The sequence below is a fragment of the Staurois parvus genome, unplaced genomic scaffold (assembly GCF_062004578.1).
Source record: "Staurois parvus isolate SC_StPar_1 unplaced genomic scaffold, SC_StPar_1.0 ptg000412l, whole genome shotgun sequence".
In the NCBI taxonomy this organism is placed as follows: Eukaryota; Metazoa; Chordata; class Amphibia; order Anura; family Ranidae; genus Staurois; species Staurois parvus.
In genome coordinates, this window is record NW_028318208.1 from 715,236 (window position 1) to 733,441 (window position 18,206).

General features: G+C 45.0%; 1 protein-coding gene across 6 annotated transcripts in view; it reads right to left on the reverse strand.

The window, feature by feature from the left end:
• The window catches only part of E4F1 (E4F transcription factor 1), a 43,400-nt gene that overhangs the window by 24,876 nt on the left and 318 nt on the right, over positions 1-18,206 (reverse strand). For 4 of the 6 annotated variants that reach the window (XM_089686787.1, XM_089686781.1, XM_089686783.1 and 1 more), the window contains exons 2-3: positions 1,161-1,309; positions 884-974 (exon numbers count right to left, since the gene is read on the reverse strand). In XM_089686787.1, coding sequence (XP_089542913.1) covers positions 884-974; positions 1,161-1,309 — 240 coding nt within the window. The remainder of the gene's footprint in view (positions 1-883; positions 975-1,160; positions 1,310-18,206) is intronic. The other 2 variants (XM_089686785.1, XM_089686784.1) reach the window with 1 other exon arrangement.

Consider the following 18,206-nt stretch of genomic DNA (forward strand, 5'->3'; position numbering starts at 1 on the left):
AAATTCATGTGCCGAAACCGATACTAAAAAATTCCGAATGCATGTGGCCGAAAACTGAACCAAAATGTCTGCATATGTGGGGGTGGGGAAGCTCCAATTTTTTTTTCTACTTTCATGTATATTTTTATTAATTTTTTTTACTGATTTTATTTTTAATTTTTTATTTTATTGCTATCACATAGGGGACCAATAGTCCCTTCTGTGATAGCATATGAGTGGACAGGCCATCTTTGTAGGGTGGAGAGGCAGTGTGTGCAAGTAGGGGGCAGGAGAGGAGCAGTGTATACAGAGAGGTTCCCTCACTGGCTGTCAATATATCTCAGTGCTGGTTTTTAAATGCAATTGACAGCTTTTTTTTTCCTCTTCACTATAGCTCAGAGAAAAAAAAAAAAAAAAAAAAAAAAAAAAAAAAAAAAAAAAAAAACTTTGCTTCTTTTAGCTGGGGGGAAAGTGACAGGTCATTCTCTGCCAACTTTTTTTTTTTTTTTTCTTCACCGTAGCTCAATTACATTTAAAAACCAGCACTGACATATAGGGGTTTATTTACTAAAGCTGGAGAGTCCAAAATCAGACTCCCTTCTGCATAGAAACCAATCAGCTTCCAGGTTTCATTGCCAAAGCTTCATTGAATAAGCTGAGGTTAGAAGCTGATTGGTTTCTATGCAGAAGGGAGTCTGATTTTGGACTCTCCAGCTTTAGTAAATAAATCCCATAGTGACAGCCAGTCACTGTATACACTGCTCCTCTCCTGCCTTTCTCCGCCAACCCCATTTGCAGTACACAGTCCTCTGTAGCGGGTACATTTTTCAGCTAATATTTCGGCCGATATGTTTTGGTGGCCAAAATTTCAGTGCACCCCTAGTTTCAAGATTTTCAGAATTACCTTGATCGTCCGCAGTGCTGATCTCCTCTGATGAGGCCTCCACAACAACGTGGGAAATGCTCCCAGGATCTTCTACGGAAGGAACTACCTGCTGTTACACACAAAGAGGATAAAGTCATAATTATGAGTTTAGTGCCTACTCCTAAAATCCTTACTTACAAATACCTAATTGAAAACAAAATAACAAAAGAGAAAAACAGCTACTGAAGAAATAATCTTCTCATCAGTCATCCAGCCAATATTCAATCAAATGTGGATGAGAAGATATAACTTGTACCTCCTGGCTGCTGAGGATTGATATGGAAGACTCCAGGGACTGCTCCACCACCTTCTGGCACACCTTTTGTACCTTGTGCTGGACAAACTCTTCCAGGCTCGTGAATTCTGTCTGACAGCGGCCACATTTATGCACATCGTCTTCGTCATCTGCAACAAGAGAGCTGATGTTTTATGCATTTTAGTGTGATACCCAATACAATTCTGCTTACTGCCACTTTACTTTAGTTTTCATAGTGAAGAATAGCATCGCATACGTACGCTGTATACATGTGGTTTACATACTTTTTGGTACAACAAACTGTGCACAAAATAACTTCAAACTGCAATGTAACCCCTTGCCCTCCTGAGGATCCCCCCCTTCATGTCCAGGCCATTTTTTGCGTTACGGTGCTGCATTACTTTAACTGACAATTGCGCGGTCATGCAATGCTGCACCCAAATGAAATTTACATCCTTTTTTCCCACGAATTGAGCTTTCTTTCGGTGGTATTTGATCGTCTGTGCCCTTTTTATTTTTGTTAGAAGCAAAAAAAAGACCGACAATTATGAGGAAAAAAAACCCCAATATTTTGGACTTTTTGCCATTAACCACTTGCCTACCAGGCACTTATACCCCCTTCCTTACCAGGCCAATTTTCAGCTTTCAGCGCTGCCGCACTTTGATTGACAATTGCGCGGTCATGCAACATTGTACCCATATGAAATTTTGATCATTTTTTTCTCACAAATAGAGCTTTCTTTTGGTGGTATTTAATCGCCACTGGGCGCTTTACTTTTTGCGCTATAAATTAAAAAAAGTGCAAAAAATTTGAAAAAAAAAAAAAAAGTTTATTTGTTTCTTTTATAAAATTTTTCAAACAGGTATTTTTTCTCCTTCACTGATTTGCGTTGATGAGGCGGCACTGATGGGCACTGATAGGCGGCACTGATGGGCACTGATAGGCGGCACTGATGGGCACTGATAGGCAGCACTAAAGGGCACTGATAGGCAGTACTAATGAGGTGGCACGGATAGGCGGCACTGATAGACAGCACTAATTAGGGGTCACGGATAGGTGGCACTGATATGCAGCACTGATAGGCGGCACTGATAGGTGACACTGATGATGGGTACTGATAGACGGCACTGACTGGCATCACTTCTGGGCACTGACTGGCGGCACTGACTGGCACAACCCCTGGGCACTGACTGGTGGCACTGACTGGCAGCACTGGTGGGTGGCACTGGTGGACAGCACTGGTGGGTGGGCACAGGTGGGTGGCACTGGTGGGCACAGGTGGGTGGCACTGGTGGGCACAGGTGGGTGGGCACAGGTGGGTGGCACTGCTGGGCACATGTAGGTGGCACTGCTGGGCACAGGTAGGTGGCACTGCAGAGTGGCACAGGTGGGGGCACTGCTGGGCACAGGTGGGGGCACTGCTGGGAATGGGTGGGCGGGGCTAGTGGGCGCACAGCTGATCGGAACTTGCGGGGGTCACTGCTGGGCACCGATCATCAGGGCACTGATCATCAGTGCCCTGATGATCGGTGCCGATCCCCGCTCTGACAACTGCCGGTTCTCGGCAGTACTTTCCTCACGATCTGACAGCGTGAGGAAAGCGCAGCCGAGAACCGGCACTTGCATTTTCCTGTGATCAGCGTGTCATTGGACACCGCTGATCACGTGGTAAAAGGCCGGTGGGATCGGCCTTTCACCACATCTCGTGATCAGCTGTGTCCGTAGGACACAGCGATCACGGAGATCGCCGGGTGCGCGCCCCCTGGGGCGCGCAGGAGAACGCGTTCTGGGAGGACGTCATATGACGTCCACTCAGAACTGGCCGGCCGCGGTGAAGCCGTCATTCGGCTATGCGCGGTCGGCAAGTGGTTAAACATGTCCAGTAAAAAAATTAAAAATCCATCATAAATTTAGGCCAAAATGTATTCTTCTACATGTCTTTGCTAAAAATAAAATCCCAAATCGTGTAAATTAATTGGTTTACATGAAAGTTATAGCATTTACAAATGGCAGTATAGATAATGGGATTTTTTTTTCTACTAGTAATGGCGGCGATCAGCGACTTTTAGTGGGCCTGCGGTGGACATTCTGACACTAGGAGGGAAATAACTTGGTGTCACTGACACCCCAGTGACTCCAATACAGTGATCAGTGCTAAAAAAAAAAAAAAAAAAAAAAAGCACCGACACTGTACTAATGGTATTGGGCAGGAAGGGATTAATGTGAGGTGCGATCAAAGGGTTAACTGTGTGCTGGGAGTGTCTTACTAGAGAGCAGGGGGTGTGTTCATCACTATAAGCACACTGATCGGGATGGCTGTACTGTGCACAGCCATCCCAAGCAGTGTGCTTGAGCTGACAGGTCAGAGATGCTCGGTAATCAATGGGTGCTGGCGGAACCCGGTGATTGACATCCGCGGGTAGGGCGCACGCGCCCCCTACCCGGAAATGCAAAATGATGTATATACACGTGATTCTGTGCACAGGTGTTGCCCTGTAGCAGTATATCTGCTATAAGGCAATCCTTAAGCGGTTAAAAAAAACAAATACATGAATGCATTTATACACATGCATGTGTATAAAGCTACCCATACACATTACAATCTAATTGTACAATCTTTTCTAGATTTAACAGTTTAATAGTGCAAGGGCTTGACTGGATACAAAGAAATTGATTGTTAAGGTAGGTCCTCACTCTACATAACATTGGTAAACCTAGATGAGACTGTACGATTGGATGATAAAAGGGTACAGCTGATTGTGTACGGCATAATCACGGCAAGGTGACAGTGTCTGCATACAGTCCACCCCTCCAGGCCTCAAAGTGGTGTTAAACCCAAAAGCAAACATTTATTATATTGCAGCCTACCAATTCTGAGATGTGGTGGCTGCATTTGTTTTCTTTTTTAGGCATCCTATCCTTTTTGACCTGGTGATCTGGACAAGAAATCTGTTTTACAGCAGAACAAGCAATCGTGCAGATGTAGCAATTAGAGTGTTGTGATAAACCATTTGTAACGGAACCGGACCCAGACCGCACATGGGTATTTCTGTTATACTCCAGCTTCCCTGTCCGAACACCATCCATAGACCCAACCGCTGATCATGCAGGAAATAAGACAGCACCAGACTCTCTTAAGACAGGAAGTTAACTCCTTTATTTTTACACAAACACAAGATATATACACAGGGCGGGGAAATACAACCAGGAACAGGAAACACATCATCAGGCCCTCCCAGCAGGGGGAAGGGCTGCAGGAAACACCCCCCACCAAACCAAGACACAGAACAATGGGATGCAGGACATGGCAGTGAACAATGAACAATGGACCAACCACATGGCAGTGAACAATGGACAACCCCCACACCCATATTGGAACATTTCACCCTGTACCCCCTAACAGGCACAGGGTGCCTTAGACATAAGAGGGATTTGGAAAGATGATACAGGGGTCCCCCCACCCCCAAAAGTCACTCCCGTCATGCCATTTACTACTGACAGGTGCTTACAATGGACAGCTTTATCCCAAAAGGAAAAGAAAAAAAAACTGCTGAAACGGCTTATAAAATGTGAGCTGGAGTTTGGCTTCAAGTTGTTACTGTATTTAAATCTGCTGGTATGTCTAACATTCCCCGCAGATTAACAATGCTGCTGTCCAAAAGTGCCCTGGAGCTCATTCATCCACAGTGGGGGTGCTCTAATGCAGGAGGTGTGTTACTGGCTAGATCACCAGATAAAATTAGAGGGGAAAAGAAAAGAAAACTAATGCAGCTACCAAATCTAATGAACGGTAAGCTGCAATATTTTACATTTTTGGTTTTAATACCCCTACAGAGCCACACTCCCTCAATGCCTACCCACCGCAGCATCCCAGCTTGTCTAAGCTCCCTTGAAACCATGTAAGTTGGTGGCGTTTAGACATGGATATGCCATCACAAAACCCTGACAAGACCAGTAAAAGAGCATGGCTCAGTGAGTATAATTGCCTTTTTTGTTGGGGGGGGGGGGAGAACTATCAGCAGCCATTGTCACTTTTCAAAAGAACACTATAGTGGCTTTAAAAAAAAATCTTAACGCGATAATAACGTTTGGTTTTCACTTGTATCTGCAAGTACGATTATAAAAAGGCTTCATTGTAGGTGCAATAAATATCTCCTAAACATGTGCCGTTTAGAAGACATTCACAATTTAGCAGCTGGTGACATCACCAGGGAATGCACACAGAGAGATCATGACCCTTGTATGTATGCATGGGAGTGATGTCATTGCGACCTGGCCAATCAAATGCCTGGAGAGCGTGAAACCCAGAAGGAAGACCAGGTGAAGATGGAAGAACTGACCGCAGTCGGCTGGAGATCATTTTCCTATAACTGATACTTTGTATAACAAAACACAATCTGCAGTGAACTTACGTATAGTAAGTAACAAGCTGATGTTTTCAGGAGGAGGTCAGCAAAGATGGCCTCTGTATTTTTCTCAGTACTGAATGATTATAGTATACATCTTAAAGTGTTACAAAACCCAGGACCCCGCATTCACTATATCCGATCCCCCCGGACCCTGCATTCACTATATCCGGTCTCCCCGGACCCTGCATTCACTATATCCGGTCTCCCCGGACCCTGCATTCACTATATCCGGTCTCCCCGGACCCTGCATTCACTATATCCGGTCTCCCCGGACCCTGCATTCACTATATCCGGTCTCCCCGGACCCTGCATTCACAATATCCGGTCTCCCCGGACCCTGCATTCACTATATCCGGTCTCCCCGGACCCTGCATTCACTATATCCGGTCTCCCCGGACCCTGCATTCACTATATCCGGTCTCCCCGGACCCTGCATTCACTATATCCGGTCTCCCCGGACCCTGCATTCACTATATCCGGTCTCCCCGGACCCTGCATTCACTATATCCGGTCTCCCCGGACCCTGCATTCACTATATCCGGTCTCCCCGGACCCTGCATTCACTATATCCGGTCTCCCCGGAACCTGCATTCACTATATCCGGTCTCCCCGGACCCTGCATTCACTATATCCGGTCTCCTCGGACCCTGCATTCACTATATCCGGTCTCCTCGGACCCTGCATTCACTATATCCGGTCTCCTCGGACTCTGCATTCACTATATCCGGTCTCCCCGGACCCTGCATTCACTATATCCGGTCTCCCCGGACCCCGCATTCACTATATCCGGTCTCCCTGGACCCTGCATTCACTATATCCGATCCCCCCGGACCCTGCATTCACTATATCCGGTCTCCCCGGACCCTGCATTCACTATATCCGGTCTCCTCGGACCCTGCATTCACTATATCCGGTCTCCCCGGACCCTGCATTCACTATATCCGGTCTCCTCGGACCCTGCATTCACTATATCCGGTCTCCTCGGACCCTGCATTCACTATATCCGGTCTCCTCGGACTCTGCATTCACTATATCCGGTCTCCCCGGACCCCGCATTCACTATATCCGGTCTCCCCGGACCCCGCATTCACTATATCCGGTCTCCCTGGACCCTGCATTCACTATATCCGATCCCCCCGGACCCTGCATTCACTATATCCGGTCTCCCCGGACCCTGCATTCACTATATCCGGTCTCCTCGGACCCTGCATTCACTATATCCGGTCCCCCCGCACCCTGCATTCATTATATCCGGTCCCCCCGCACCCTGCATTCACTATATCCGGTCTCCCCGCACCCTGCATTCACTATATCCGGTCTCCCCGCACCCTGCATTCACTATATCCGGTCTCCCAGGACCCCGCATTCACTATATCCACGTCTGTCCAAGTATACGACGTCCACCGCCACCCCTCTGTCCAAGTATACGACGTCCACCGCCACCCCTCTGTCCAAGTATACCACATCCACCGCCACCACTCTGTCCAAGTATAGGGCGTCCATCGCCACCCCTCTGTCCAAGTATACCATGTCCACCGCCACCCCTCTGTCCAAGTATACCACGTCCGCCGCCACCCCTCTGTCCAAGTATACCACGTCCGCCACCACCCCTCTGTCCAAGTACACCACGTCCACCGCCACCCCTCTGTCCAAGTATACCAGGTCCACCGCCACCCCTCTGTCCAAGTATACCTGATTGTACTGTTGTGGGTTTAGTACCACTTTAATGCTATGGAGGCAATGTATATCTCTATTCTCCTAGATTGTAAGCTCCCAGGATCAGGATCCTCCTATCCCTCTTGTATTGAACTGTATTGTTGCTGTATTGTCTCCCGTTATATTGTAAAGTGCTGAGTAACTGTTGGCACCATAAATCCTGTATAATAATAATATATAAATCCTGTATAATAATAATAATAATAATATATAAATCCTGTATAATAATAATATATAAATCCTGTATAATAATATATAAATCCTGTATAATAATAATAATTATAATAATATATAAATCCTGTATAATAATAATAATAATAATATATAACTCCTGTATAATAATAATAATAATAATATATAACTCCTGTATAATAATAATAATATATAACTCCTGTATAATAATAATAATATATAAATCCTGTATAATAATAATAATATATAAATCCTGTATAATAATAATAATATATAAATCCTGTATAATAATAATAATAATAATAATAATAATATATAAATCCTGTATAATAATAATAATAATATAAATCCTGTATAATAATAATAATATATAAATCCTGTATAATAATAATAATAATATAAATCCTGTATAATAATAATAATATATAAATCCTGTATAATAATAATAATAATAATAATAATATATAAATCCTGTATAATAATAATAATATATAAATCCTGTATAATATATAGATAATATATAAATCCTGTATAATAATATATAAATAATATATAAATCCTGTATAATAATAATATATAAATCCTGTATAATAATAATATATAAATCCTGTATAATAATATATAAATAATATATAAATCCTATATAATAATAATCATAGGAAAACTATAGCAGTCGCCAAAAAGGACAACACAACCGACTGCAGCTTACTGGAAGTTGACAAGCTGAGGGCACGTGCTGCCACTTATAAACAAGAGGGCTGGGGACCACATCAGGGCAGCGTCACCTTATGCCCATGGATGATATTTATCCACCTTCGCTGTTTTCTATTATAACAGGAATCCTGAATTTTGCTGCCAATCTCTCTGTGCAGAAGCTGCACAACTTCCCAGCTCAGTTGTCTATGGAGAGCTCAGTCTAGGACTAAACACAAAGGGTGGCTGTGATCGAGATTATCAGTAGGCGGAAATCAGAAGAATGAAATCCCCGACTGTACCGCAAGGAGGATGTTATCAACAGGCAGCACCTGGCTCTAGTCTTCATAATACTGACCGAGAATAAAAGGGAGCAGATAAAAAAAAAAAAAAAGCTTTGTTATTGTTTTTAGCTTTTTTTATTGCTGTGTACATTGGGGTGACAGCGATAATTCTAGGGCCATAATTTATAATTAAAATGTAACTGAAGGCAAAAATTTTTTTTTTTAAGTTTTGGATATAGCGGAGAGGGATTAAAGCCCCTGTCAGGTTTTACTGCTGTCTGTGTCCCCGTTGGGGAGATCCACCCCATTTTATTTGTCCCGTTTACGGTTATCATTGAAAGTAAAAGAAAATCCCAGATTTTGGGCTGTCGTCAGAATAACAGAGGGAATGGTAAAATTGCGCACTCACCTACTGTTACCTACAGTTGCAAGAAAAAGTATGTGAACCCCTTGGGATTACGTGGAGTTTTGCATGAATTGGGCATAAAATGTGCTCTGAACGTCATCTAAGTCACAACAATAGAAGAACACAGTCTGCTGAACATAATACTACACAAACATTAGATGTTGCCATGGTTTAATTGCACATAACATGTAAACATTCACAGTGCAGGGAGGAAAAAGTATGTGAGGCCCTAGCTTAATGACTTCTCCCAGAGCTAATTGGAGCCAGGAGTGAGCCAACCTTGACTCCAATCAGTGTGATGATATTGGATGTGTTGCTGACAGCTGTCCTGCCCTTTAAAAACACACACCTTTTGGGTTTACTGGTTTCAAGAAGCACTGTCTGATGTGAACCATGCCTCGCAGAAAAGAGCTCTCAGAAGACCTACGATCAAGAATTGTTGACTTGCATGAAGCTGGAAAGGGTTACAAAAGTATCTCCAAAAGCCTTGATGTTCATGTGTCCACGGTAAGACAGACTGTCTACAAATGGAGAAAGTTTAGCACTGTTGCTACTCTCCCTAGGCGTGGTCGTCCTGTACAAATGACTGCAAGAGCACAGCGCAGAATGCTGCATGAGGTAAAGAAGAATCCCAGAGTGTCAGCTAAAGACCTACAGAAATCTCTGGCACATGCTAACATTTTTGTTGACACATCTACAATAAGGAAAACATTAAACAAGAATGGAGTACATGGGAGGACACCACGGAGGAAGCCATTGCTGTCTAAAAAGAATATTGCAGCACGTTTGAAGTTTGCAAAAGAGCACCTGGATGTTCCACAGCACTACTGGCAAAATATACTGTGGACAGATGAAACCAAGATTGAGTTGTTTGGGAAGAACACACAACACTATGTGTGGAGAAAAAAAGGCACAGCACACCAACATCAAAACCTCATCCCCACTGTGAAACATGGCGGAGGGAGCATCATGGTTTGTGGCTGCTTTGCTGCCTCAGGACCTGGACGGATTGTTGTCATTGATGGGAAAATGAATTCCAGAGTTTATCAAGACATTTTGCAGGAAAACGTACGACCATCTGTCCGCCAACTGAAGCTCCGCAGAGGATGGGTGATGCAACAGGACAATGACCCAAAGCATACAAGTAATTCAACAAAACAATGGCTGCAACAGCACAGAATACGCCTTCTGGAGTGGCCCAGTCAGAGTCCTGACCTCAACCCGATTGAAATGCTGTGGCATGACCTTAAGAGAGCGATTCACACCAGACATCCCAGGAATATTGCTACACTGAAACAGTTTTGTGAAGAGGAGTGGTCCAAAATTACTCCAGATCGTTGTGCAGGTCTGATCTGCAACTACAGGAAACGTTTGGTTGAGGGTATTGCTGCCAAAGGAGGGTCAACCAGTTATTAAGTCCAAAGGTTCACATACGGTTTCCTTCCTGCATTGTGAATGTTTACATGTTATGTGCAATTAAACCATGGCAACATCTAATGTTTGTGTAGTATTATGTTCAGCAGACTGTGTTCTTCTATTGTTGTGACTTAGATGACGTTCAGAGCACATTTTATGCCCAATTCATGCAAAACTCCACGTAATCCCAAGGAGTTCACATACTTTTTCTTGCAACTTTATTTCCGTGGAATAAAAGTTTAAAGGAATACTACACTATGGGCACCTCTTTTGTGGCTCTTTTATGGAGCCATTAAATTACAGAGCCAGTGGATGCTCCTTACTGATCCAGCACCCAGAGGAGGGAATCCCTGTAAGCAGGTTGCAGACCCATCCATCCTAAAGGGGACCTCTGGACGAGCAGACTTCACCTTAATCTACAGATTCACTGCTGTGCTACCCTATCTCTGAAGGAAGATCATCACACACCTGTTATACCCCACAATCCTAAGTGTTCCGTGGTCGATATATTAATGCGTATGTTCCATGCGCATCTGGTGAGTGTGCAATTTTACCATTCCTTCTGAGCACCAGCATTTGATTTCTGCCTATTTTTGGATCATACAGTCAGGTCCATAAATATTGGGACATCGACACAGTTCTAACATTTTTTGCTCTATACACCACCAAAATGGATTTGAAATGAAACGAACAAGATGTGCTTTAACTGCAGACCATCAGCTTTAATTTGAGGGTATTTACATCCAAATCAGGTGAACGGTGTAGGAATTACAATAGTTTGCATATGTGCCTCCCACTTGTTTAGGGACCAAAAGTAATGGGACAGAATAATAATCATAAATCAAACTTTCACTTTTTATTACTTGGTTGCAAATCCTATGCAGTCAATTACAGCCTGAAGTCTGGAATGCATAGACATCACCAGACGCTGGGTTTCATCCCTGGTGATGCTCTGCCAGGCCTCTACTGCAACTGTCTTCAGTTCCTGCTTGTTCTTGGGGCATTTTCCCTTCAGTTTTGTCTTCAGCAAGTGAAATGCATGCTCAATCGGATTCAGGTCAAGTGATTGACTTGGCCATTGCATAACATTCCACTTCTTTCCCTTAAAAAACTCTTTGGTTGCTTTTGCAGTATGCTTTGGGTCATTGTCCATCTGCACTGTGAAGCGTCCAATGAGTTGTGAAGCATTTGGCTGAATATGAGCAGATAATATTGCCCAAAACACTTCAGAATTCATCCTGCTGCTTTTGTCAGCAGTCACATTATCAATAAATACAAGAGAACCAGTTCCATTGGCAGCCATACATGCCCACGCCATGACATTACCACCACCATGCTTCACTGATGAGGTGATATGCTTAGGATCATGAGCAGTTCCTTTCCTTCTCCATACTCTTCTCTTCCCATCACTCTGGTACAAGTTGATCTTGGTCTCATCTGTCCATAGGATGTTGTTCCAGAACTGTGAAAGCTTTTTTAGATATCGTTTGGCAAACTCTAATCTGGCCTTCCTGTTTTTGAGGCTCACCAATGGTTTACATCTTGTGGCGAACCCTCTATATTCACTCTGGTGAAGTCTTCTCTTGATTGTTGACTTTGACACACATACACCTACCTCCTGGAGAGTGTTCTTGATCTGGCCAACTGTTGTGAAGGGTGTTTGCTTCACCAGGGAAAGAATTCTTCGGTCATCCACCACAGTTGTTTTCCGTGGTCTTCCGGGTCTTTTGGTGTTGCTGAGCTCACTGGTGCGTTCCTTCTTTTTAAGAATGTTCCAAACAGGTGTTTTGGCCACGCCTAATGTTTTTGCTATCTCTCTGATGGGTTTGTTTTGTTTTTTCAGCCTAATGATGGCTTGCTTCAGTGATAGTGACAGTTCTTTGGATCTCATCTTGAGAGTTGACCGCAACAGATTCCAAATGCAAATAGCACACTTGAAATGAACTCTGGACCTTTTATCTGCTCATTGTAATTGGGATAATGAGGGAATAACACACACCTGGCCATGGAACAGCTGAGAAACCAATTGTCCCATTACTTTTGGTCCCTTAACAAGTGGGAGGCACATATGCAAACTGTTGTAATTCCTACACCGTTCACCTGATTTGGATGTAAATACCCTCAAATTAAGCTGACAGTCTGCAGTTTAAGCACATCTTGTTTGTTTCATTTCAAATCCATTGTGGTGGTGTATAGAGCCATAAATGTTAGAATTGTGTCGATGTCCCAATATTTATGGACCTGACTGTATATCATCATCTATTCACGAACTATTATATCTTGATTGTATCCTGATTACATCTTTGACTGTTTTATTAGCGCTACACTCTATTGATATATTTTGTTTTTTGAGCTTTTATATGGTTACCTTAGTGCTTTAGCTGCTGTACTGGAGAGCGCTCACTTTGTTTTTATTTATAGAATAACAGAGGGGAAATCAGGGATTTCCTCTCATTTCCTGTTTTAGCTATGGGACAGGAAGTGAAGGGAAATCTCCCCAATGCGACACAAAAAATATATATATATTGCAGGGATACAGATGGCAAAAGAAAGCCTGATAGGGGTTATACCCCGCTCTTACTCTATCCAAAAAAAAAATGCCTTTAGTTTTGCATTAACTCTAAAATGATGCCCTATAAAGGCTTTCATAGCATCACCTATGGATTATTTTGTGTCCTGTAGTTTGACACCATTTCACAGGTGTGCATTTTAAATGCTTGACATGTTTGGTATCTGACTGCTTTTCAGAGGGTGTTTGACAGGCGGCAGGAAGGTGACGTGTCGCCTCCTGTTTTAACCATGTATCCTATGGTTATGTCACCCTCCCCTGCATTTATTTGAATGGGTAGCAATTGGCAACAGTATTGCCTGTGGGTATCATTTTTGTTGTGTATACGACCCCATCCATCCACTGTTTTGGGTTAAGTGGGGTGGTAAAACAATGGCTCAAACACCTGTTTTTGCCACCCTCCAGCCACAAGTGTGAATGAGACTTTAAAGTGACTCTGAAGGCTTATTTTTTAATTTCTTTTAAACTAACATGTCTATACTTACCTGCTGTGTGCAGTGATTTTGCACAGAGAAGCCCGGAGCCTCCTCTTCTCGGGTCCCCTGTCGGCGTTCCTGGCCCTTCCCTCCTGTTGGGTACCCTCACAGCAAGCAGCTTGCTTTGGGGGCACCCGAGAAAGTGCATTTCGCAGCCGCTGCTCTGTGTGTACATTCACACATGGAGCCGCGGCTTGGCACCCCCCACCTTCTCATTGGCTCACTGGCTGTGAATGACAGCAGCAGGAGCCAATGGCACCCTCTGCTGTCTCTGCCAATGAAGAGAGGGAGTCTCGGGATAGTCAACACTCCAGTGCACATCACTGGACTGAGAGGGGGCTTAGGTGAGTATTGGGGGCGCTGGGGGGGGGTGCTTTGTGCAGAGATGACTAGCTCCTGTGCAGAAGTGATGTCATGCAAAGTCGGACCAATCCTGTGTGCCGAGGTGACTAGCTCCTGTGAAGGAGTGAGGTCAAACAAAGTAGGGCCAATCGTGTGTGGTGTGCTGAAATGACTAGCTCCTTGCAGGAGTGATGTCATCCAAGGCCGGGCCAATCCTGTGTGATGAGATGACTAGCTCCTGTGCAGGAGTGATGTCATCCAAGGCCGGACCAATCCTGTGTGACAAGATGACTAGCTCCTGTGCAGAAGTGATGTCATCCAAAGTCAGACCAATCCTGTGTGCTGAGGTGACTAGCTCCTGTGCAGGAGTGAGGTCATACAAAGTAGGGCCAATCCTGTGTGCTGAAATGACTAGCTCCTGTGCTGGAGTGATGTCACCCAAGGCCGGACCAATCCTGTGTGATGAGATGACTAGCTCCTGTGCAGGAGTGATGTCACCCAAGGCCGGACCAATCCTGTGTGACGAGATGACTAGCTCCTGTGCAGGAGTGATGTCATCCAAAGCTAGGCCAATCCTGTGTGCCGAGATGACTAGCTCCTGTGCAGGAGTGATGTCATCCAAGGCCGGACCAATCCTGTGTGACGAGATGACTAGCTCCTGTGCGGGAGTGATGTCATCCAAAGCTAGGCCAATCCTGTGTGCCGAGATGACTAGCTCCTGTGCGGGAGTGATGTCATCCAAAGCTAGGCCAATCCTGTGTGACGAGATGACTAGCTCCTGTGCAGGAGTGATGTCATCCAAAGCAGGACCAATCCTGTGTGCTGAAATGACTAGCTCCTTGCAGAAGTGATGTCATCCAAAGCCGGGCTAATCCTGTGTGATGAGATGACTAGCTCCTGTGCAGGAGTGATGTCACCCAAGGCTGGACCAATCCTGTGTGACGAGATGACTAGCTCCTGTGCGGGAGTGATGTCATCCAAAGCTAGGCCAATCCTGTGTGCCGAGATGACTAGCTCCTGTGCAGGCGTGAGGTCATACAAAGTAGGGCCAATCCTGTGTGCTGAAATGACTAGCTCCTTGCAGGAGTGATGTCATCCAAGATCAGACCGATCCTGTGTGCCGAGATGACTAGCTCTTGTGCAGGCGTGAGGTCATACAAAGTAGGGCCAATCCTGTGTGCTGAAATGACTAGCTCCTTGCAGGAGTGATGTCATCCAAGATCAGACCGATCCTGTGTGATGAGATGACTAGCTCCTGTGCAGGAGTGATGTCATCCAAAGCAGGGCCAATCCTGTGTGACGAGATGACTAGCTCCTGTGCGGGAGTGATGTCATCCAAAGCAGGGCCAATCCTGTGTGACGAGATGACTAGCTCCTGTGCAGGAGCGATGTCATCCAAAGCTAGGCCAATCCTGTGTGCTGAGATGACTAGCTCCTGTGCAGGAGTGATGTCATCCAAAGCCGGACCGATCCTGTGTGACGAGATGACTAGCTCCTGTGCGGGAGTGATGTCATCCAAAGCCGGACCGATCCTGTGTGACGAGATGACTAGCTCCTTGCAGGAGTGATGTCATCCAAGACCGGGCCAATCCTGTGTGACGAGATGACTAGCTCCTGTGCAGGAGTGATGTCATCCAAAGCAGGGCCAATCCTGTGTGCCGAGATGACTAGCTCCTGTGCAGGAGTGATGTCATCCAAAGCAGGGCCAATCCTGTGTGCCGAGATGACTAGCTCCTGTGCAGGAGTGATGTCATCCAAAGCAGGGCCAATCCTGTGTGCTGAAATGACGTCATCCAAAGCCGGACCGATCCTGTGTGACGAGATGACTAGCTCCTGTGCGGGAGTGATGTAATCCAAGACCGGGCCAATCCTGTGTGACGAGATGACTAGCTCCTGTGCGGGAGTGATGTCATCCAAGACCGGGCCAATCCTGTGTGCCGAGATGCCTAGCTCCTGTGCAGGAGTGATGTCATCCAAGACCGGGCCAATCCTGTGTGCCGAGATGACTAGCTCCTGTGCAGGAGTGATGTCATCCAAGACCGGGCCAATCCTATGTGCCGAGATGACTAGCTCCTGTGCAAGAGTGATGTCATCCAAAGCCGGGCCAATGAAGATGGCCGAAACCCAGCACACAAGAGACGATGCCACCAAGGATGCATTGGGACCGTGAGCATCTTCCCTTTGGGTCCACTTTAAAGTAGAATAGAAAGGCAATTTATTTTCCATTTTGGATGGAGTAAGGCTGTTTTCACACCGATCTGTTTTTCTTCCGCTTTTGCGTAAAAAAAAAAAAACGAAAGAAAAACACGTGACCTTGTATTCCTATGGAACTCTTCACACTGATCCATTGTGGGTCGGGTGGGTGCGTTTTTTAAAATACTGCTTGCTGCAGGTTTGACGTGGTGAAAAAAAAGCACCTCCCCATTGAAATCAATGAAAAAGGTGGCAGAAACGCTCCCCAGCGGTGCGTTTTTCAATCACACGGTCTGTAAAAAAAAAAAAAGTAGTAGAAATGCAGCAAAAACGCATATGTCAGTTTTTTGCCCTTGGGGGGAGACTTCCTTTCACTTCCTGTCCCATAGCCAAAACAGGAAGTGAGATGAAATCGCTGCAAAATGAAGGAATTATTTTGAACTATTGTCCCCATTGGAAGATTTCCCCTCTATTTCCTGTTCTGATGACAACCCAAAATGTTGTGTTTATTTTCACTTGCAGTGATAGCAGCAAACGGGTCCAACAGAGCGGGTGAATCTCTCTGACAGGGATACAGACAGCAATAAAAACCTGACAGGGGTCCTAATCCCTCTCCATTCTGTCCAAAACTAAAGAAAAAAGTTTTGCTTTCAATTATACTTTAAAGTAGAACGGAATGCAAAATATTTTCCTCCAATCTTGAATAGAGTAAGGGAGGGTTATAAGCCCTGTCAGTTTTTGTGCCCTTTGTGTCCCATAGGGGGAGATTTCCTTTCACTTCCTGTCCCATAGCCAAAACAAGAAGTGAGAGGAAATCCCTCAAAGGTGAAGGAATCCCCATTGGGATTACTAGTGTCCCCATTGGGAGATTTACCCTCTATTTCCTGTTCTGGGGACAACTCAAAACTTGGGAAATTCTTTTATGTTTGGCGATAACGGTCAGCAGGTGGGGACACAGCCGTTCCTCAAACTCTCCGGAAAATTAACGTGGCGTTTCCGATCGCGCTCCCTACACCTGTAAATTTTTTGCCTTTTTTGTCCCATTGGAGGGGACTTCTTTTCACTTCCTGTCCCATAGCCAAAACAGGAAGTGAGAGGAAATCCCTGCAAAATGAGAGAGTCACCAGAACTAGTATCCCCACTGGAAGATTTCCCCTCTATTTCCTTTTCTGGTGACAACCCAAAATTTTGGGTTTCACTTGTAGTGATAACAGCAAACGGGTCCAATAGAGCGGGTGAATCTCTCCGACAGGGACACAGACAGCAATAAAAACCTGACCGGGGTCCTAATCCCTCTCCATTCTGTCCAAAACTAAAAGAAAAAAAAGTTTCACCTTTAGTTATACTTTAAAGTAGAATGGAATACAAAATATTTTCCCCCAATCTTGAATAGAGTAAGGGAGGGTTATAAGCCCTGTCAGTTGTTTTTTTTGCCATCTGTGTACCATAGGGAGAGATTTCTTTTCACTTCCTGTCCCATAGCCAAAACAGGAAGTGAGAGGAAATCCCTGCAAAAGGAAAGAATCTGTGTTTGTCACCAGAACTAGTGTCCCCACTGGAAAACTTCCCCTCTATTTCCTGTTCTGGTGACAACCCAAAATTTGGGGTTTACTTTCACTTGCCGTGATAGCAGCAAACAGGTCCAAAGGAGCGGATGAAACTGTCCAAAACTAAAGAAAAACGTTTTGCCTTTAGTTATACTTTAAAGTAGAATGGAATGCAAAATATTTTTCCCCATCTTGAATAAATTAAGGGAGGGTTATAACCCCTGTTATACCATGTGTACCATGGGGGAGATTTCCCTTCACTTCCTGTCCCATAGCAAAACAGGAAGTGAAAGGAAATCCCTCCAAAGTGAAGGAATCCCTGGGTGTCACCAGAACTAGTGTCCCCATTGGAAGATTTCCCCTCTATTTCCTGTTCTGGTGACAACTCACCATTTGGGAAATTCTTTAATTTTGGCGATAACGGTCAGCAGGTGGGGACACAGCCGTTCCACAAACTCTCCGGAAAGTTAAGGTGGCGTTTCCGATCGCGCTCCCGACACATATAAAACGCGCACACTCCCTGCACATAAAAACGAGCGCGCTCCCGACACAAACGCACATGCTCCCGGCACATAAAAACGCACGCGCTCCCGCCACATAAAAACGCACGCGCTCCCGCCACATAAAAACGCACGCGCTCCCGCCACATAAAAACGCACGCGCTCCCGGCACATCAGACACGTTTCCATGGAGACCATTTAAAATGCCAATCGCCTGGCCTCTGAACATGCACGTCCTGCCATCTGACATCTGCGGGAATTCATAAAGAAAAGCAGAAACACTTTTATTTCACATGAAGATA